Raw genomic sequence first — 21,751 nt, forward strand, 5'->3', positions numbered from 1 at the left:
AGAAATGGATATCTTGTTAAGACAGCTAGATTTAATGGAGGCATATAAAACAGTTAGCTTAATGTTCTTAAAATGTTTGAACTAGCAAGATAACTTCAAACAACATGTTTAAAAGTTTAAATAAACTTACAATGATTTCTTTGGAAAGTTAGCTTGAGATAGAGATGGCTTAGGGCAATGGATTATTATTTAAATACCTAGCATGACACTAATTATTGACAGTTGAACAGGTAAGCTAGCATGACAGTCACAAATATTTTGTAAGGATAGCTAGAGGTAACAAATGAAACTGAAAATTATAAACTAGCATGCTAATATTCAAGAAACAAAAAACTTGTCAGATCGTTAGCTCTAGGTCACATAAGAGTATTTAAAAAGTAAACCAAATGCACAATACCAAAAGTTGAACCAGTTAGCTTTGGCTTATTAATGAAATACTTTTATGAATCATTCACAGTTGATCGAGTTCACTAGCATGACAAAAATGAATATCTTGTAAGCATAGCTAGAGTAGCAAACATTATGATAATGAAAGCCTAACAAGAGTAGCCAGATGTATGGAGGAGAAATTTAAGTTTTAGCTAATTAGATGAACCATGATTGAACCAATGGGAAGCCTATTGAGGTAGATAGCTGAACATGTTGCTTACAAGTTGTAATTGTAAGTAATTTAAATTGCTGAACTAGCCAGGGTGAATTTTGAAAATTTAGCTGAGCAGTTCAAATAGACACCGTGGTTATTAGCTTCAATGATGAAACGTGTTGGATAAAAACCAGTGGATGACTTCAAAGTTGAATTATTTTTCTTGACAAGAAAATGTAGAATTTGTGGTTGTTATAGCTTTAAGAAATGGTAGGGCATGTTACAAAGGAGCAGGAAGCAGAAAGTAGGATAAATAACAGGCATCTGGCTTTGTTGGTATGGTTGAATTTGTGACTGAGAGACTTTGTGGTTACCTGCAGATTTAGCAGTGTAGCTCCTGTCCTCATAGCCTCACTGATCTCCAAGCTGTACTGTTGGCGGGGGAAACGGGGAGGACTCTGGTTGTTTGGGGGCAAAACTTCGATATAGACCGTAGTAATTGATGACCTGGAGAAGGAGAGGGAGAAGGGGAAAAGATAAAAGAGAATTGCGTATGGCAGAAGGAAGAAACACACAGAGACAGCCTGAAACAGTGAAGCAGATAAAGGAGGAGAAGTGTTGGAGAGGGATTAGAGGAGAGAAGAAGGAGGTGAAGAGCTGGAGGGCAGCACAAGAGGATAGCAAGTAACAAAGCAGTGTCAGGCAGAGTGGATGGTCTATTATTTAAGTAAAGAGTAGTTGGCCTGTGTTTGTGTCTTTGCACTTCATGCTGTGTTTAACTAATCGATAAGAGCGTGGAGTCAACAGCAGTGTGAGGGGCGAAGATACGACTGACGCCTTCTTGGGGATAAGGTTTCTTGTGTACAGTTTGACAAACTTATCCGGCTGTTTTAGAGGTTTATTTATGTGAGAGCTAGAGCACATTCAGAAGGGGTGAAGCCTTTATTTTCTGTTGTTGTATCCTGGTAGTATCTTGACAGATTCTTAAGCTTGGGTATCACACCACTTTTTCAAGCCAGGAAAACAGAAGAACCTATCATCAGTTCAAAGGCTCTGATAGAGAAAGAGGCCCATAAACTCCAAAGAGTTAGACGTATCAGTAGATTTTTTTTTTTAACCATAATCCTAATCTTAAACTAAATTAATGGTATCAATTTTGTTGTTGGCATTTGGCAATATCTGTTTTTAAATTATTTATGTGTTTTGTACCTCTTTATCAAATCAAAGCCTTAGCCTACACTAGCGGTTCCCAAAGTTTTGAGTTGGCCTATTACACCACCTTTTTGGAAACCCCAGGCCTGAACCCTCAATGTGTTTACATGCAGTCAGTAACCCTTTCATATTCAGAATAGTAGCAATTACTCAGTTGCGCAAGGGCCATGTAAACACCGAAAAAAACGAAAAACACCACTCGGGTCCTCCTTTTCTAACCCTGATATCTGGTCATGCATACGCCCATACGAATATCCCCATCCAAAGGAACATTAATTTGTGTTCTGCACATGTTTTGCTCCTAAGGATTCTTGGTCTTTTGAGTGCAGGAAGTCTGCTGTGCTGCTGCTGTTGTTGTTGTTGTTGCAATGGACACATGAGACGAAGCGAAGATGATGCACATTGCATCATGATGTTTTCTGTGCATCGAGTTCTTGCCCATGCATGGCTACCATGTAAACAGGAAGAACTCTGTTTGCTCACGTATGTAAACTGTTATTCCAGAAACAGGAATATTGACCTTAACCCGAATACTGACTGCATGTGAACGTAGCAGTAGATCTGCAAAGCCCTTTTCCAATACAGAAGCTGGACTGATTGTAAAATTTCAGGAATCATCGTACACCATCATACATCCCATTTGATATGGAGGAGATGTTTGAAGAGAAATGAGTATTTATTGCTGTATAATCAACATCTGAAATTTGGAGTCCCAGGGAAAAAGTAAGAAGAAAACACAGGGAGACCAGAAACAAGCGATCGGACCACAATGGCTACATGTGTTTTGACAGAGGACTGAAAAACAACATGGACACATCAATGTTCAAATTTGCAGTGCTCATAACTGCCACTTTTGGCATAGGGTCAAACCAGGTCAAAATTTGCCATCCCCGTCTCTGGTCTCCAGATTCGGTGCCCCCCACTGGATCCAATAGGTTTCTATTCAGGTCAGTGTATCAACTTACACTGGGTCTGTGCGGTTGTTGCTGCAGCACTGCTCTGGCCCCATCCATAGGATGTGCAAAGCTATTTTTTTCCAGATGCTTTCTAGATTCATGTCAATTTACGAATAGCAGATTGAGCAAGACGAGAAGTCATGCACAGAAACCACTCAACAACGCCCAGTCACTTTCAAAATAAAACAATTTTCAGTTTTAAAACCTGATTATGTTCAGTTTTATTACAATAAACCAACATTATGAGCACAGCCAGGCCAGAAACCAACAAGTTTGAGGTTACACAGCCCACTAAGAAGAGACTTCTTATTAAGATGGGAAACAAGGGAACTCTTTGGTCTCCTAGCTCCAGCTTTATGGCAGTCCAGCAACATGCTGGGTGCATCATGTTCTTTTTCTCGTTTAAAACTGCTGCAGAGCTATACAGCACTGTGATTGAATTTGATTTGAATGAAAGATGTAAAAAATACATATACATATTGGTTACCATATCATGTAAAAGGGTTTAATGCACCTTTTTGCACCGTGCTCTTGTGTATTTAATTATACAGAGTAGCATATTTTTCTCAGAATCTAAAGTGCTGCTTAAAGCTGAGTCCCTGAAACATATAAACATTTAACATCCTTGAATTACACACAATCCCTGAAGTACATTTTAGAATGAATGAAGAGAAAATATAGATGATTTATAGAGATACATTAACATGGATAAACCAACTAGAGATGGAATGAAGGAGGATGAAAAAGGAGTTAGCTCACATTTTTAGGTAATGAAATCTAAGGGAAATTAATTTGAAGAACAGTATATAACATGTCATTTGTTAAATGTCATTCTACTTCACACAGTTTCTACTTCCCCATTTGGTGAGCCCCTCAATAGGCTGTCTTCATGGACATGTTTTAATCAACACAACATTTAACTTGGAAATAGCATGTCATATTGATGGCCCACAAAAGACAAGGCTATGAGCAGTGTTTCAAAGAGCTTTTGTTCTTTTTCAGAAAATACATGCAGCCAACGAGGCAATGCACAAAACACAGTCTGTAATTTAAGCTAATACCGACAGACAACACAGTCCACTTCTGCTCTGCAGAACATTTATCATTGAAGGACAATGAACAATGAAACTGAACAGAACAAGATGGCCAGGGCCAGGACTCTCAATAACGATTCTCAAATAAAAGCAGCCACGGAAAAAGAAAATTTTAATGATGGAGTCTTCTACAAGTTGCTATTCTTTTCTGGTGGGAACAAGTAGTTACATGCACAATGCTTCATGAATGAAATGGATCAAGTCACTTTGAGGTTTCAATTATGTTTGATTAGCCTTGATTTCAGTGCTGCCAACTCTCTTTCAAAAAAGCAACAAGTGACAAATTCAGCAACTTCTCTAGAATTTGAAAACTCTGGCATGACAGCCCCTCCCTTATCCATGCCACTCACAGCTGCAGCCAGAGCAGGCAACTTCATTCAAATGAATAGTGCGTGTCTATTGGACCACTTGTATTGGTCCCAAGTCTGGATAAAGGAACAACAAAAAAAAGTTACATATTTAGGGCGTCTTTTATGCACTGCTTGTTTCCCCAGGATGTAAATTTGTGTCTTCTACAGAGTTCATGACAATCACATACAAATGGCTTGTTATGCAAATCAAGCCACGACTTCAGTTTGCGACTTAGCAACTTCTTGGACAGCCAACAGCTGCTTTCTGGACTGAAGAGCTTGCAACAATGCGTGAAAAATGAATGAATGAATAAATGAATAAATACATAAATAAAATATTAAGATGTAAATCTTAGCTCGGAATCTCATCATTTTTGTCTTCAGTTTCTTGAAATAAGACTTTTTTTAAACTGCAATTAAGACTTGAACACTTATAATGCTTTGATTTCAGTCTTTGCAGCATCTTGGCCTGCTATTTCACACTCTTTCTTCAAGAAGCATTTGAAATCATTTGTATATTACAGAAAGAGATCTGGCATTTCCAGCACTCCTTCAGGACTAATCAACAGAAGGAGCCCAGTCTCTGGTAACACTCTGCAATGTGCCCTGAGATTCCTCTAAAGGTGACAAACATCCCAAACCTCTGCAGAACATTTGCTTAAATGTCCGTGCTCAGTTCTGAAAGGGGCGCAGCTCAAATGTCCCCACAGGATTTTTACATCTGCTATTAAAACACACATGTTCATGTGGCGGTGTCACAAAGAGGACATTTGGGATGCAAGCAGATGGTCACATTGAGAGAAAATGTTTCCCTTGATAACTGTCAGGGGAAGACTATTAACAGAGTTCCCTTCACTGAGAAAGGATTTTCCTCTTTAGTTTCCAGTGGATCCCATTACAGCAGCCAATAAGAGTATAGGAAATGTGGAGGGCAATGTTCTGGCACAGAGAAGTAAGACAACAGTATTCCCCACATGGTTCAGTAAAGTAGCTATAGGGCTCTGCAAACACTTTGGGAACTCGGTGCAGGAGCTGAAAAGGACATCCTCAACCTGGAGTAATATTCTCTTAGCAGTTCACTGTGAGTTCTCAATGTTCTCTAAAAGTCCATGAAATGTCCCCCAAGAGCTGAATTCATATCATTTTGAGAGCAATGATGGGACATGAAAGGTTTTCAGATTTGGGTGGTCATCCACTCATAGCAGCAATAGACTCTCAATTGCAAATGTGACTGTAGATGCAAACCTATCACACACATCAATACTTACCAAATCGTTTTGCAGTAAAGTGTATGAATGTCTGTTGACGATGTGGCAAAAATGTTAGTTTTCATCTCAAACAGTCAATCTTTAGTGTTAGAGAATAAAGACTTTTTACCCGGTGCTGATGTGACAGCAACCTTGGAGCTCTGGGAAGTAGTGAGGCAAAATTTTGCCCTGCAATCCAGGCAACAGCAGCAAAGCTGGAAGTGAAGTTGGAGAATGCTAAAAGATGTAATGTTTTAATGTATGTCTGAAGGTTTTCACAGGCAAAGGCCCATATAGGAGAGCCAAACTGGCATGAATAAAGTTTATCTTGTCTTGCAGTAAACTTAATAAAAATGTTAAGAATTCTAATTATTTTGAAATTCTCCATAAGGAATCACCTAATGAGAAAGTTTTTTTTTTTTTTTTTTTTTTTGTGGGAATCCTATAACCAAGTCAAAATGCGGACACAAGTATGCAATTATAATAAAATAAATAATGAAACAAAAAACTGAAAAAATAAATAAAAAAATGAATGAATTAATTAATTAATCAATTAATTAAAACAACAAATACTAAAAAAAAAGACAAATTTTAACTGGTTACCAAAATCATTAGCAAGAGAATAAGGCCCCAAAAAGTCTTATGTACAACATTACAGCAAAAATAAAAAGGTCGGAAGGGTTGGAGTTTACTAGTTCAAAGTCAAAAAATGTCCTGTTGAACGAGATTAAAGTCAGAATAAAGTTATTTGTTTTTGTTTTTGATTAAAAAAAAACCTACACTTTAGTAATTTTGTGCAATACTGAAGTCAAGACAAATTTGTTATGTACAAGATATAGTGCAATTTAGGTTACAATGCTACAAGGTTAAAGTATAATCAGAATCCTATAGAAAGATGTTAAAAATGTGACATAAGATTAAAATTGAAATAAAGTCTTAATTTATCATAATATGCAATGTGATTATGCTAATTAGAACCCTATGAAGATTGACTAGACCACTCTTCTTTGAAGGTATACTGCTCACTGTGTCAGGATTCTAAACACCCATTCTTTTTTACATTATTTTCAGTATATTTAGTACCAAAAACATGGAAACCAACCAAAACATACACATATCAGTTTGTACTGAATGGCCCACAGGCGGATCAGTGAGATTTAAGTCTGTAAAACTTCTCTATATTTTCTCTCTGCTTGACAAAAAGTGCTGCATCAGAGGGAAAATTGACACAACTCAAGTGTCCTCTACCTTGTAAATCAAGCAATCTGGAATTTCTCACGTTGAATGTCCCAACCCCTAATCATAATCACAGAGTGTTGTAGGTGCCTATTATTGGAGTTTTGTCCTCTCATGATTTGACTGATGTTAGGTTTTACTCACCCTGAATTGTTGGCAAACAAATGGCAGGGATTTAGTTTGTGTTCCTACTTGGCGGGAGTTTCAGCGGGGAAAGAAGGAAGGGATTATCTCTACTCAAACTGGATCATTGATTGAAAAAGCCAAAGAACCTTGGTTCTAAACAATAGCCTGTGAAATCTGTTTACATTTTCCACAATACAAAAATTTGGGAGAGAAAAAAGCAGTGTTTAACTCAAACAAGTCAGAGTATCATTGATGAAAAGTTCCTGTGGTTTCTACCGTAGCTTCGTCTGTTTCCCCTTTCGTTTTTGGAAGCCATCTTTTCTTACAAGTCAGCACCTGCTCTTAATTCCACTTTTTAGAGAAGTTACAAAATCATCAAACTACCTAGGCTATTAGACTTGCACTTTCGAGCCTGTTTTATCCTCTTCACATTTGAGTCACCACTTGACCCTTTTCCAAGCACAAATAACCTCATTCTCTCCTCTCATTTAGAGTTATCTGGTAGTCCAGCAAGTCATTACTGGGTAAGATGAGTGTTTAGGTGAATTGCTTCATCCCTGGGTGCAATTTACTGCACTGTTTATTCTTCTCTGGACTCTCAGTATCAAATTTATCCACTTGTCATTGCTGCAGGCTCTCTAAGCTTACTTTGTCCTACACCTCATGACTATTTCACTATCATGGGCTTTTGTTTTCATGCAATTGCCTGACCTACAGCATATGCTAAAGCTTCACAGCTATTCTTTTTCCGTCTGTGCATGTGACTGCATTGATACACACTGTGCTGTGAACACTGTCATATCTGTTTTGTGTGTACAGCAGTATTGTGCTGACTTGACCCAAAGGGGAACAACACTGCTGGAGGAGTGCAGCGGCAACAGCAGCAGCAGGAGAGCTGATTTGTAAAATTAATTTCTGGCCCATAACCAAGGCTCATTTAAATACACTTTATATGTTTGATACAACAGTATTTTACCTTAGGCGTTGATGTTTAATTGCATAGCTTGGAATCAAATTGGATTCAAGTCAACAGTGTTAAGTACATTCTACATAAATACATCCCAACGAAATTGACTGTTTAACATGCTGCAGAATGAAGATACTGCTCTTTAACAACAATTGACATTTCAGCTTTGTGTACATTGGTCCTTTTTACATAAGTAAAGATAAGACCAAGTTAATCATACAATTTCTACTGTTTTTTATCTGTTGACCATAGGGAAAGAAATTGATCTTTTTTGTTCACTGGGGTAAAAGTTAACCCCTGCCTCCCCAGATCCATATTATGCCAATGGCATAAGTTAGGCTAAAACCAGCATTGGACAATAGCTAACTTTCAACTTGGAGTTGTTGCTACATTTGTAACTCTGAAAGGTCCTGTAAGAACTTTTCATTTGGCGTTAAAAGACTCTGTTTCCCATGAGCACCATCATCTGCTATGGTAGGAATGTGACTCTTGGCAAATTGTGCATTTGTTCTGGAAGCAAACTCTTCTTTCTTTGTTCAGTACAACTTTTTGCAAGATATAAAGCAATAAGGTAATGGATTTATTTATTAATAGACAGCACTGTTGTTTGAAATATGGCAACAAGCAAACTCAAATTTGTGCCGTGGTTTTCTGTGCAGACTGTACTGAGATGTGCTTGTTTCTTTGAGTTCCACAAGTGCACATTTACCAACTACCAGCTAAGTAGAGCAAACATGACCTAACTCTTCATTTTATTGATAGACTCTCAAGTTTGAACAGACCACTGCAGAATAACTGCTGACTGGGTACGAATGCACACTATCACAAACAGTATAACCTGTGCCTTCGCCTGTGCTCTGTCACTCTCCTGTTCAAATTTCTTCTGTTCTTTCAACTTTTTTTCCTTTGGCTAGCCCAGCTTCAGTGTCCACCAAAACTACAAAATTACTCCAAAAAATTGTTTTCTTCAAGGGAAAGGGCAGATCTTGCATCTCACTTGGGGACTTTATGTCAAAGTGACAGAACATGGATACCGAAAAACTAACATTTTGAAATGCCTAGTTTTTGCATCGATTAACTAATTTCAAATTGTGAGGTATAAACAGGCAAAGATATAAAAGTGAAACTATTTCAAGATCACCCATAAAGTCCACACGGTGCTTTTAACTTAAGCTTCATGGACTTTATGGTTTCCTGAAAGGTAAGGGTAGTTTTCTGTTGTTTGTTTTATAAATCACAAGTGAAATAGTCAAAAGTCGGATTTTTTTTTTTTTAGAGGAAAACAACAACAAAAAAAGACTACTCGTGTCGTATGAGTATGAGTATGTATGAGTTGATGGTTTATTTCATTAGTGGGCAGTGCTTTGTTTCCTATTGCGATTAGTGTTTGTGCCATACTTTACAAAATAAAGGTTTACCTAAAATGGAAAATGTGAAAAAATAAAAAAGTTGAATATTCTGCTCAAATCTGGTTTGGTTTCTGACTGTGTCAAAAGTATCTTGGTCCAAAAAGGCACATTAACTTATTGGCCTACAAGATGGAATGGTTATTAGGCACCAACATAAGACAGGAAATGTTTTTTTGTGGCTGTGTCATATTTGCTTTGGATATCTGAGTGCCCCTGGTATTGTGATCTTATGACGAGACTCCAGTAAGAATTGCACCCGGTTGTGTTAAGGACGGTAGGTGTGGTAAAACTGATTTTCTTACGGACGAGCCAACTGTTAAAAGTCACAGGGATGATCAAATACACTGTAACACCAAATTCTTGTCAGTCAGGAAGTGTGTGGGTTTCAGTGATTTTAAATTTTTGAAAAGCAACTTTACGAAATGACATGAGATATGAGTAATTAATTAGTTTGACCTTGCACCATTTTGTCTTTTTTCTTCATGCCTCTTCAGGTAGAGAATGACCGTCTCTCTTTATCCTCATATCAGTCTTTCATCTTATCTAATCTCCTTTCTGTTGAGGCTCTCTTTTCCCGACACTTTGATAAAGTAAAAAAGAGACCCCGAGCATACTCTGCTTCCTGCATTATGGGCTTCATCTATCTAGGCCATGCAAAAGCTTTCCTTACCTGAGTGAAAAATGTATCTGAAAGTTTCTGCAACAGTTTCACTCTCCTATGGAGACTGTCACTCATGGCTTGTTAGAGGAACGGGGACACACAGCCCACTCTAAGTCCTGACCTGAAGTCTCAATAAATCAGGTAGCAGACAGATAGATATTGATTTGTAATGCAGGTTATGTTTTGGGCTGAGATAAACAAGGGGTCGAGGGAAATTTGGGGACAATCTGTGAGCCAATCACTGGAACCACCTCAATCTGCAGTGGCTCACATTCAATATTGATTTGGCAGCTAGAAGGCTGGAGATGCGCATAAGATGAGAGAAGAATCTAGTAATTATGATGACTGACAAACATAGTTGGTCTGAGCAACTCATTGCAGTCGTGACATTTCTATACATATGAATAAAACATGATAGTTTGTCTCCACATAAGTTATCTTCTGTGTCAAACTGGGTTGTTTGCTGAGGCACAGGAGATGGAATCTGGATGCAGCACAGAATTTTATGATGAATTAGTCATGTCTCAAATTAAGCTGATCAAACCAGAGTTTTTCTCCCATTGACGTCCTTCTGTCTGGTCTTCCTAAGTAACGCTGCAGCTCTTCATTCTGTACCACAGTCAGCTCTGCAGTGCTGCGTCATACCTCATATGTTAAAAAGAGAAAGCACTGGGTCACATTAGCAAGTTGTTTTTATAACTTCTACAACAAATAATGTGGAAAGCAAGGCGAATTTCTGAATGAGGCTGAGCTGATGTTAATGCACCAAGAGCAGTGGTACTGAAAGTTGAGCCACTGTTCGATCGATACAGCTTATTGAGCAACGTTAAAGGCAGAGAGGCAGAACTCAGTGAGTGGCTGTTCAACTTAATTAATTTAATAAACTCACAGTCAGTAAACTTCCTCTTTTTTCTTCCTAACCGAGAACTTAACAATACAACATGAAAGAAAAAAACTTTCAACTTATAATGAGTTTCTAAAGATGAATGCTGATCAGTTCATGCAGGCTTTTACCAAATTGTTGCTTTCACACTTAGCTGTCTGTTATTAGCCAGGACATCTTTTATTTTAGACTAAAAGTGGCTTGTTCCCTGTGAGACGACTCATATACAAGCATTAATTCTCTAGACCACACTTGAGTGATCCATGATGAGCTCCAACACAGTCAGTCACCCATCACAATGGCATCCATCAAGTGACACCTGGCACCCAATCACAACCCCCTTCATCTCCATAAGATTTACCTACCACTTCAAGAGTGCCAAACCCAGCCAATACACCATAAATCACGTAATGGATAACGTTCATTGGTTGTTTCCAAGTGTGAATACACTGTTAAAACTAAGAAGACCTTGTAGCTACAACAAGCAGCAGGGTGTCCATCAACAGTGTGACTGCCAGCTGATTGGCTCACGTCTATCGTCCAGTGAAAAGAGAGACTAGCATTGAAGAAGAGAGGAACACACACACTTGTGCTGAAACCCCTAACACACTTTTACAGCTTCATCCTTTCCAGGTCAATAACTCATCAGTGAAACATAAACTTGTACAACGACACCTCTTTCCAACCCCTGTCAGGTGGGATTCATAGTGATCTGAGCCTCACACAGCTGGCTGTGGCTTGATGTAGGGACCGTCTACAAAGTACAATATAAAAACAAGGGTCAACAAAATGTTTAGTAAATTCAACCTAAATATGCATCGTGTTAAGATATATCTTCTCTCATTAATGGTCTAGGACTTCCTAAGTGAAGTGAAAAAATCTCACCTCTATATATACCTGATTTTGATCCATGATTTAAAACAAGATTATGAGCAAGTAAGTAGGTTATTTCTTAATGCTGTTTCTCAGCTTTCAGCCTGGTTGAGTTGCCAGGACTACATTGATCTTCTGCCAAGCGGCAACCTCCGGTCTAGGAATATGAGACAATGCGGAAGTGCTAAAATCTGCTGTTTCTCGAGTGTCCGCTTGAGGCTGTCTCTGGGAGTACCGGAAGTCACATACACGCCAAGCCAAAAAAAAGCAGTTTTCAAAGCAGAAATTAACCTATTTACAGCCTGGTTCTAAAATCGTCTCCTGTCTAAATCGCTCATTTCACTATGGGCACACACTGTACAATAGGGGGTGATTTTTTTTTCAAACTCAGAGGTTCAGAGGATATTAAGATCGTGAGCTCGCCTAATCAGAGGCGATTGGGCGCCTCTGATTGGGCGTGATCGCGGCCACTTCCAATATGGCCGCGATGGCCAGTTTGCTTCGAAAATCTGTTTAAGAAACAGACAGGTAACGTCAGGGAAACTACGTCCATTTATTTTACAGTCTGTGTTTTAGGCACATAGTAGTACCTATGACAACACCATGTTAGCCAACTAAGTTCAGGAGTGAGGAGCAAGATTGGTTCTTTTTCTTGAAGAAAAATATTCTCTGATCCATTTTTGTAGTAATGGTGAATACTTACGAATTGGACTTGCAAAAAGAAAAATGGACAGAAGAGCAGAAGAAAGCTAAACAGGAGAGTGACAGAGAGTGATATCTTATCTAACCTCATCTTAACACCCCTGCAATTAATGGTCTGTTTTGGCATCCTTTTGGACAAATCAGGTTTGCTTCCATAAATGTACAAATTCAGTTTCAGTGGAGCTACATATTAAATGTTTGTTTTTCCTTTACATTACATTCACATATCATACCCATAACACTGCGGCTCTAATATTGACCCATATTATTTTGTCCATTATTTGGAACGAAAAATTTAGCAAACTTGTTCACACCAGCTGCATGTCAGATGCTGCTGCCAGTGATGTCCTTTTATATTGAAGTTTATCTGGAAGAATACAGCGTTGGTTTAATAGACAAGAATGGTTTCCATTATATATTCTGTTTACTTTACAGATGTCAAAGATTTGTAATGTGTCTTTTTCTTGTTCCTATCATCCATGTTACCATTTATACATATTATTTCAAAGTCTGTTTTGTGTGGGAAGCACTTACCCTGCATTAGAAGTAGATAAGCCTCCTGTTCTCCAGACTTTTTCAGTATTACAGCTGGTTGTATGATGGCTATAAGCCATACACACTCAGGCCAAATAAAAAGTGAGAGGTTCAACAACCACCCTGTAATCCTCAGGCACGCTGTGTGGGCATCACTTTTTATGTAAGTTAAAAAATCTCTTTGTGAAACTTTACTGTGTGTCTGTAACAAATAAGTGCCTGCAGTGAGTGGCCTGTCTGGAGAGCATTGACTTACTTTGTTTGTCCTTCTACAGACACACTGCGGGGCTAATTTATCCCTTTGTTGAAATATTGGAAAGGGCAAATCGTAAAGAAAGACACCCAAGTGTGCCTCGAGTATCAGCAAACAACAGGCTGTCGTTCAAGCAGGGGTGGCAGCTCAGACTGTAGTGTTTTTGTCCTCATTGATGGCACTTGGTCTTGTTTTCCAGGTGGCGTTTCTGAACAGTTCAATGGCTCTTTGCGTCAGTTTTTCAGTGTCACAAACACGGCTTTACAGTGCAGACTGTAGCTGCTTGATCAATAAACACTGAGTTTACAATACATCAAGGGCAGCTGCTTGTTCGATGAAACGGCACAATTTGTTGAACAGTTTGTGAAATGTTGAAAGTTATGTGTCCTTAGTGATTTAATCTGTGGAGAGATAGGAGGGCGGAGATAGGGACCCTGAGAGGCGAAAACACAAAAATGTCATCTTATCACATCAGTCCTTATCGTTTAGTGCGACAGACAACATAAAGTCCCTGTTCCCATCTGTGGCATTTATTCCAGATACCAAGTGTTCCTGCATGTGCTAAAACAGACGGTCTAATTTCCTCTCCATTGCTCTTGAAAAGGGTAAGTAGGGAGGAGGCATCCTTTTATTAATTTTGATCATACTTCAGCCCTCTTATATGCTGAGTCATAGCAGTATATTTCCTCTCCACAGACTTATTTCCTTCCATTGCCTAGTTCTGGACTTTGATTTACTCTGTTGTTGAAATGAAAATTGTGAAAAAACTGAGGTCAGAGAACCAAAAATAGGTGGCATGCGTCTTTAATTATCTGATTGAGTAGGGTATGATGCTTTCCCCATATTTCAAACATGGATATAAGCAACAGTGCTGGACGCCTAATTTACACACGTGTAGATTTTTAGACTTCTACATATTTGTTGTAGAAATCAGTGAACTGAAAAAAATCTGTTCTCTAAAAATAACACAAGATCGTCAAGAGCCTTGCTGGAATGATGAGGTCATCACATAAAGACTGGTTCATGATATGTTTGAGGGGCAAGCCTCAATCACCAAGGTCTGCCCAAAGCTCTGCCTGAAAGGGCCTCAAGAGGGCTAGCCAATCAGAGGGAAGAGGGTTTGTGTGGAGCAGGGAGCCTTAAAGAGACAGGAGCCAAATGAAGCGTTTCTAGTAGAAGTTAAAATTAGGGTTTTTGAAACCACCAGTGCGAGAAAAATAAGGATTTTTCTGAGCTGTAAATCATGTAAAGCTACTAAAGGGTCACCACAGGGACAGTTTAAAGTCTAAAAAAAAGCACACTACCCCCTCTTTAAAAAAGGTCTGACAGCCCAGGGAATCTGGTAACATTTTAAGCTTTGGCTCCAGTCAGACAAAGACAGAGAGTGATACAGCAGACAGAGAAAGCCCTTACCTTCTATGAGGTACCTGTCCATTGTCGACAGCCTCCACAGTCAAAGCATAGCTTCGCCCGACGGAGAGCTCGACATCTGGTGCCACAGTAATGATCCCAGTGCTGCAGAGAGAGTTCACTACGTATCAAGGAAAATGATTTGATTTGCCAAATTGACTAAAGACAACTGCAGCATAAACTGAAGTCACAGCTTCTGCACATACGCAAGATGTTTCACTGAACTTTACTAAATGTGCTATCACAGGTCATTACAGTTTTATCACTCTGGCAATAATACATGAGTCGTTATGTAAGTATCCTGTGATAGCATTTTGAGTTTAACAATCTTGGTCTTGTTTCTGTCCTTTTGGATTTTAGACACCATGCCCAATCCTCAGTAGGATACAGACAAAATGAGTTTTGATGTTTAAAACTTTCTTGAATTAGTCAAAGATTTGCGGTAGTTTGTCATTCTGACAAATGTGCGTATCCCCTTTAATGCTAAGAGAGAGAATAAATGACTGCACCGCATCAAGAAATGGCCTGCCACATAATTTATAAAACCAAGACTTAGACTTTTAGACAGATGGGGATTAAGTTGAATATGAGGGGCTTTACACCATGTCTACGCTTGACTGTGAAGGAGAGGAGGATGTTAGCAGAGTCACTACAGCTACTGCAGTCATCTGTCAGTGTCTACATACGACTGGTGCTGAACTTGGTGAAGGTCTTGTGTATGTTGGTGAGCACTTTAGAATCACAAACAGTTTTCAAGTGTGAAACTGTGTTTGTGTTGTGGCATAGTGTCAGTGTAATAAAGTCTATTTGAATGGAAGTATGATCTGTTTAATTATCACAGATTAAATATGGATGGTGTGACTCCACCTGCTCCCATAATAAAAATGAAGCCAAAAGTGGAACTGACTTCACGCTCCTTCTACTAACCAAAAAACACATGAACTCACTTTTAATGTGAATTTTAATTTTGTTTTTATACATTTTTTTTTTGACCCATGTGCCATGGATCACAATAGAGGCAACTTACTGTTTTACCAATACTGCAGTCACCCACTAGGGGGAGCTCTTTTTGTTTTGGCCTCACTTCAGGCTGTTGTGCCATTTATTGTCATCTAATATGCAAGCGAGCATTAAAAGTTTGGAGGTCTTCAGTTTTAATAGGCATGTTAGAGCCTGATTTGTAACAATGACCCCAAATGTACTAAAAAAATGTAATAAAATACGAAATGTAATAACTGTTAAAAAAGCAATTCGATGTAACACATTTTGGGTTTTACAACATTTCTCTTTTTTTTTTTAGATTGCATTTTTTTACATAACAAGGTAATCACAGGTTACTTAATGAACATTTAAACCTGACTTAGCTAGCAGTTTTCCCCTTTGTAACTTGATGCTACGCGTAGTACATACCCTAAAGCACAACTTTTTCCTTTAACGACAAACTTTGTATTTAAGATAAGAACAAAATTCCAAATAATGCTTGAATTCAAGTCATATATTTACCTGGATCCAATAACAAAATGTCCCTGGTCACCTGCTAAGATCCTGTAGGTCACCTGACCATTAGGGCCTGCATCAGAGTCAACCGCTGACAGCTGTGTAGAAAAACACAAACACACAACCAACTTCTATGTAAACACATGACATACATAATTTAAAATACATGATGTGTTTGTGACAGTGAGTACCTGTAATACAGTTTCTCCAGGCATCATATCCGTAAACAGGTTGACGTTATACGAAACATTAGCGAAAGTTGGAGTGTTGTCATTAGCATCCAGCACTGTTATTGTCACAGTAACAGGAAGGCTCTGCTGGACGCCGTCTGAAGCCAAAAGCTGAAAAGACAAACACAGATACAGAGGGAGGAATGAAAAGATTATGTAGTGTTTATTTTTGTTGTTGTTTTGACAAGAGGCAATGAAATAAAAGGCTCTTCCTTGTAGAAAAATATTACAGTCAGTGGAGCTGCCAAAAGCCACCTTTAGAGAATCCTGGAGTGGGAGGATTGTGTACTCTGTTTGTTTTTGACATCTTGATAATATCCGCTTGTTTCCTTGTTTCTTTGAGACAGAGTTGTTCCCTGCTATTCCAATATCAAACCCTGTTCTTTGGTTTATTTTGAGGTTTTTGAGGAAGCGGCTAAAGAAAACTCTTTAAACTTCTGTGCCCCTGCAAAATACAGATACAAGCAGATCTGTTTGTGCTTTATGTCAGTCAAACTCCACACCTGTTAAGGTGTCAATCCACTTGAAGAAACTGTGACTGTGAATGTCAGGGTGTCCCACTTTACAATGTACAGGATCACTTTGGGAAATGTTTTTTATTTCATTTTTGGTATCAAGAGTATGAGAGTAAATTTTGAATCAAGTATAAACGATAATAAAAGAAAAACCTTTGGGTAAAGAAAACAATTAGCAAAACTTAGAAAACTTTCAACTGTCTGTTTTTGACAAATCAAATAAGAACAATTTTTTATTTCAACACGACCAATGTTTGCATTCTATTTGTTTCTTGAATTGAAATTTCACTGCTCTGGCATTCAGCAAAAATAGGGCTGTTGTATGCGTGTTGGGACCTGTTAAAGCAGGGATGCAGCCGGATCCAGAGTGAACCCTGTGTGAGGGACATGTTGACTTGAATGGAAAGCTTTCTGATCCAGTGCTGTGACGGGGCAGAGTGGAGATGGACCTAAGGCACATCTGGTACATGGGCTGTTAACGTGCAAGCTAAAACCTGAATGCCTGCTGTCAATACGTCTTGCTGCAGGTCTTTTACGGTCACTCAAGGATTTTGACCAGCTGCTTTGACAGGAATCTGGTGGCGTTGGTTGAAAGCTTCAAGTTTCTGCCACAACCAGTCACTGTTCCTTCAACTTTAATCTTGTAAACTATGCTCCCCACTCTACTTCAAGGAACACCCAATGCCTTTAATATAATTTTGCACCCATTTCCATATTTTTGCAAGGCAATGATCTATTCTCTTATTTGTTCAGACAGTTATCCTGACGAAGCCGTTTTCCAACAGAAAGTAACGCCAATTTTCTATCTCAGCAAAACCTGATTTACAAATATGTCCTTCTATGAGCAGTTCCATTCAGGGATCTTCTAATTTTAGAACTGCAATGACTGTTAAAAGTGGCACTTTGAGTTGAAATTTGAGCTTAGACTTGCAAACATTAATTGAGTTAAGCTATTCAATGTTGCAAACTGCTGAAAGTTGGTAAATTCTGCTAATACATCTAATTTTAACTTTGAGTTTGACTGATATCCTGAACTTTATTGCATGCATGATAATAATAAATAGTGAAAAAAAACACTTTTTTTTTAGACATATTTATGTTTTTTTTTGTTTTAACAAAGACAGTAAAAGAAGCAAAATTACAAACTGGTAACAAAGAAGCGATTAAAACTCAGAGAAGTGTTAGGATTTTCAAATCTGAGAAACATGTTCCCAAAAGTTTTGACTGCCTTTTATGGTTTGATTTCTTTCTTTTTTTCCTGGTGTTTGTTACAAACTGTAGCTCTTGGAGGCTATTTTTGTTTTTAATTTTTAGCATTATTTTCTGGGCTTTGGGTCTGTATTTGATTGGAGAGCTTTGGGAGTGAGAGTGGGGGATGAATTACACCAAATATGGTTGAAACTAGGAACCAATTCTGCATCCAGTGTGAATTGAACTGTGGACTCTGTGCATGACGTGTCTGCTCTACCAAACACCCCACAGTTTTTTTCTCCATCCTTAGGCTTAACCAAGTATCCTTAACCAAGCCTAAGGATGAATTATTTGCCAGTAATTTCTTTTTTTCATGTGTGGTTATAAAAGACAGGCCCCAGCCGGATGTAGCTTGTTATCAACCAAACACACCAAAGAGAGACAGAATAATGAGTACCATCAATAAGCTCTTTGCTTTAGAGCTCATACTCGTGTATCTGAACAAGTCAACATATTTCTTGAAGCAGATGTTAGTCATCATACTTTGCTCCCTATCAATAAACAACACTTGTATTTCCTTGCTGTTTACATTTGTGCAGGGGAAAACTGAAAAATCCAGTGAAGTATCCAGGGTGCATATCAGATGCTTCTTCGCTGATACTAATCTTCTCCACAGGCTCATCTGCCAAGAAGCTGATTGACTCCTTGAAATGAAAACCATCCTCCATGTCTTGTACCTCTCTCTCCCCCACTTCTTCAGGAATTTAATTTCTTCAGCAAAGCTTTCATGATGATTACTGTACACCTCTGCCTCTAAATCAATACTCCAGACCTTCTGCTTCTTCCTTATTTAACGTCTGAAGAGATGCATGCATACAAAGGGACAGATAGGCTCACTCAATATGCTGCACTCCCCCACACACACACACTGATACACACTCACTCACACACACAGGTGGTGTGACCACGTTGAACTTGACGGATAACTGACTGCTGTATGAATGCTGCAGATCAATAGATAGATACACTGTGCTTGGCAACCAGCAGCCTCCCGGTGGCCTGGCAATAAAGAAGCTGCTGGATTTGATTGCACTGAGGTAAGAAAGAGAGATTAAGAGGAGAGGGAGAAGAGACAGAGAGAGGAACAACAAAAGAAATGAGGAAAAAAGATGGTGAAGTTGAATAAAGGGATACAACAACAAAAACAGGCACAAGAGAGGCGGGCAGAAGGGAAAACTGATGGAAAGAGGTAAACAAAGAGAGGCTGTAGGAAGAGGCTTTTTTTAAAGAAGAGACAAGTTTTGGCCTGAATGCAGAAAAATGCATGCATTGACTTCCCCACAATCACTTTCCTCTGCAGCTCCATAATTCAGTTAAAGAGGGGGTATGACATTTTCTTAGGTCCTAATAGGAAGTAACAATGCTTGACGTCCATATTTAGCATGAGCACATTTTCAAATTGCTACAAATACATATGTTGCAGAAATCTGAGGAATATGGCTGCTTGGAACAGTTAGTCCTAAAATCCAGCACAAGATCTTCATAAGACTTGCTGAACTGATGAGGTCAATCCATGGACTGTATAAAACATGGACGTAGTCTGGCCGACGTCACCCATCTGTTTCTGAAACGGAAAATGAAGCACATCGGCTATAGCGGCCATATTGGTAGTGGCAAGGGCTTCGCCCACAGCCATAGGGCACCGGCCGTCACGTGACCCTCAGCTGTGCCTCTTATTGGGGGAGCTCGCAATCTTAATATCCTCTGAACAGCAGCGTTTGAAAAAAATTCACCCCCCATACAGTGGGTGCCAGTAGTAAAATTAGCGACTCAGACAGGAGACGTTTTTTTGAACCAGGCTGTAAATAGGTTAATTTCTGCTTTGAAAACGGCTTTTTTTGGCTTGGTGTGTATGTGACTTCCGCTACTTTCGGAGCCAGCCTCAAGTGAACACCCCAGAAACAGCAGATTTTAGCACTTCAGCACTGTCTCATATTCTCAGACCGGAGGTTGCCGCATGGGTCAATCCTTAAGGATATCCAAACTGGCTGGTTAGACCTTGGAGGGATGGACTTTAAATTAAAATTCAAACACCAATGTTTACTCTGGATTTTCACTCCTATCCCACCCCACTCCCCCAGAAAAAAATCCTGTCCCATCCCACTCCTGTACTGCTCCCATTTTTTCCCCCTTCTTTTAGCTTTTTGGCAATACATTGAATTTGATTTGATTTTCTCCCTTTGTCCTTTTTTCGATTACTGTTGGCTCCTGGGAAGTGTAGTTCTTTTCACTTGAGTTAGATTGTTAGCTTATTGGAAATGAACTTCAAAACGGCAGCGCATGTTACATTTTTTATCTTCCTGATTGGTTCCTGCTTCCATCTGGTACTGTTAGCTTTTTATACTGTACCGTCCTAATCCCATGATTGATAGTAAAGCTGACTCCCATCCTGCTGGAATCCCATGGGAGTCCTGTGTCGCGTGGAGTTCCAGACCCAACAAGCATCAAGGGAAGTGCCCTCATAGAGGGAAGGGGTGAAAGAGACAGCAGCTTGCAGCAGCTATTTAGCCCGTTTCTTGTTCTACCATCCCCTCCTATGATCTCTGACTAAAGGCATAAAAATCAACTTTGAATTTTTTATTCCTTCCAACCACATTTTATTGCTAAAATCTTTAGGATAAATGTGACTGAATAAATGTTATAGGCTCACTCCAACACAAAAAGTTATGTGATCTTAATACCAGTGTAGAGATCTTAAAACCAGGTGTTAACTCAGAACTGTGTGAGTTATGTCCTTCCATCCATTGTTATCGGGAACATGAGACCTTTCTCCAGAAAGATGGACGAGCTAGCTGTGCTAACCCAGCAACAGAGGGAATACCAGAGGGCAGAGAAGCATCATGCTATTCACAGACATGGCCAATGGAGCTAACATCAGACACCAACACCACATTGGAAGAGCTTCACCGGCTGTGAGCAGACAGGATCCAGGAGACAGAGACTGAACAGACTGATCTATCTTATTACGGACCTTTTTGCACTTTCTATACACTGTCTTTTGTTTTCTTGATTGCTGCTGTGACTCCTCCTGAATTTCCTCTTGGGGATAAAGTCTATTCTATTCTATTCTATTCTATTCTATTCTATTCTATTCTATTCTATTCTATTCTAGGTCAGAGTGGGCTCAAAACAGACTTGCAGTGTTCCAACGTTGGAAATGGCTGCTTTAGTCACTTTGTATTTTGGTGCTTTGTTTAAAACTGCTCCTGCAACCTGTAATCCATTTGGATCTTAAATGGAATTGATTTCCCAGAAAGCCTCTGGAGTTTACCGTGAACGTATAGGAATCCTGTGTTTCTCTGTCCAGCGGCTGCACCAGGGTCAGATATCTTCTGATTCCAGAGGAGGACACCGAGAAAATGTTGGAGTAGCTGTCCAGGGATAGTTGGAGCTGAGGATCTCTGGTCTGTTGGAAATACAAAAAACATCAGTGATTTGTCCTGAATGAGAGTTAGTCACCATAGGAAAATAAAGAGGGAGATCAATAGTCCCAAGCAGCTTCATTATTTGTGTAGTTTTAAGTGATTTGATAAATAAATATGTATTACTGTAAAGAGCATATCTAAGACAGTTCTATTTTAAGCTAAACATGTACAATCTTCAACACCAAAGCAGAGCTGGATATTTCAGTGAAAAATATGCAACAAATGGAATGCCTGCACATGCAAAATAGCACAAAGCAAGTGCTGCAACAGGAAAACGTGAATGAAAAACTCCTCCTCCCAGATTCTCACGACATAAAAACACTTGTATGAGAGCTGT

At 39.1% G+C, this 21,751-nt stretch overlaps 1 protein-coding gene across 1 annotated transcript in view; it reads right to left on the minus strand.

The window, feature by feature from the left end:
* Positions 1–21,751, minus strand: part of pcdh15b (protocadherin-related 15b) — a 281,925-nt gene that overhangs the window by 142,582 nt on the left and 117,592 nt on the right. Inside the window, exons 13-17 of the mRNA XM_074662917.1 lie at positions 21,261–21,395; positions 16,185–16,334; positions 16,000–16,091; positions 14,500–14,601; positions 958–1,090 (exon numbers count right to left, since the gene is read on the minus strand). Coding sequence (XP_074519018.1) covers positions 958–1,090; positions 14,500–14,601; positions 16,000–16,091; positions 16,185–16,334; positions 21,261–21,395 — 612 coding nt within the window. The remainder of the gene's footprint in view (positions 1–957; positions 1,091–14,499; positions 14,602–15,999; positions 16,092–16,184; positions 16,335–21,260; positions 21,396–21,751) is intronic.

The sequence above is a fragment of the Halichoeres trimaculatus genome, unplaced genomic scaffold, assembly GCF_033239565.1.
Source record: "Halichoeres trimaculatus isolate MK-OKI-2021-1 unplaced genomic scaffold, fHalTri1.1 fHalTri1_scaffold_23, whole genome shotgun sequence".
Lineage (NCBI taxonomy): Eukaryota > Metazoa > Chordata > Actinopteri > Labriformes > Labridae > Halichoeres > Halichoeres trimaculatus.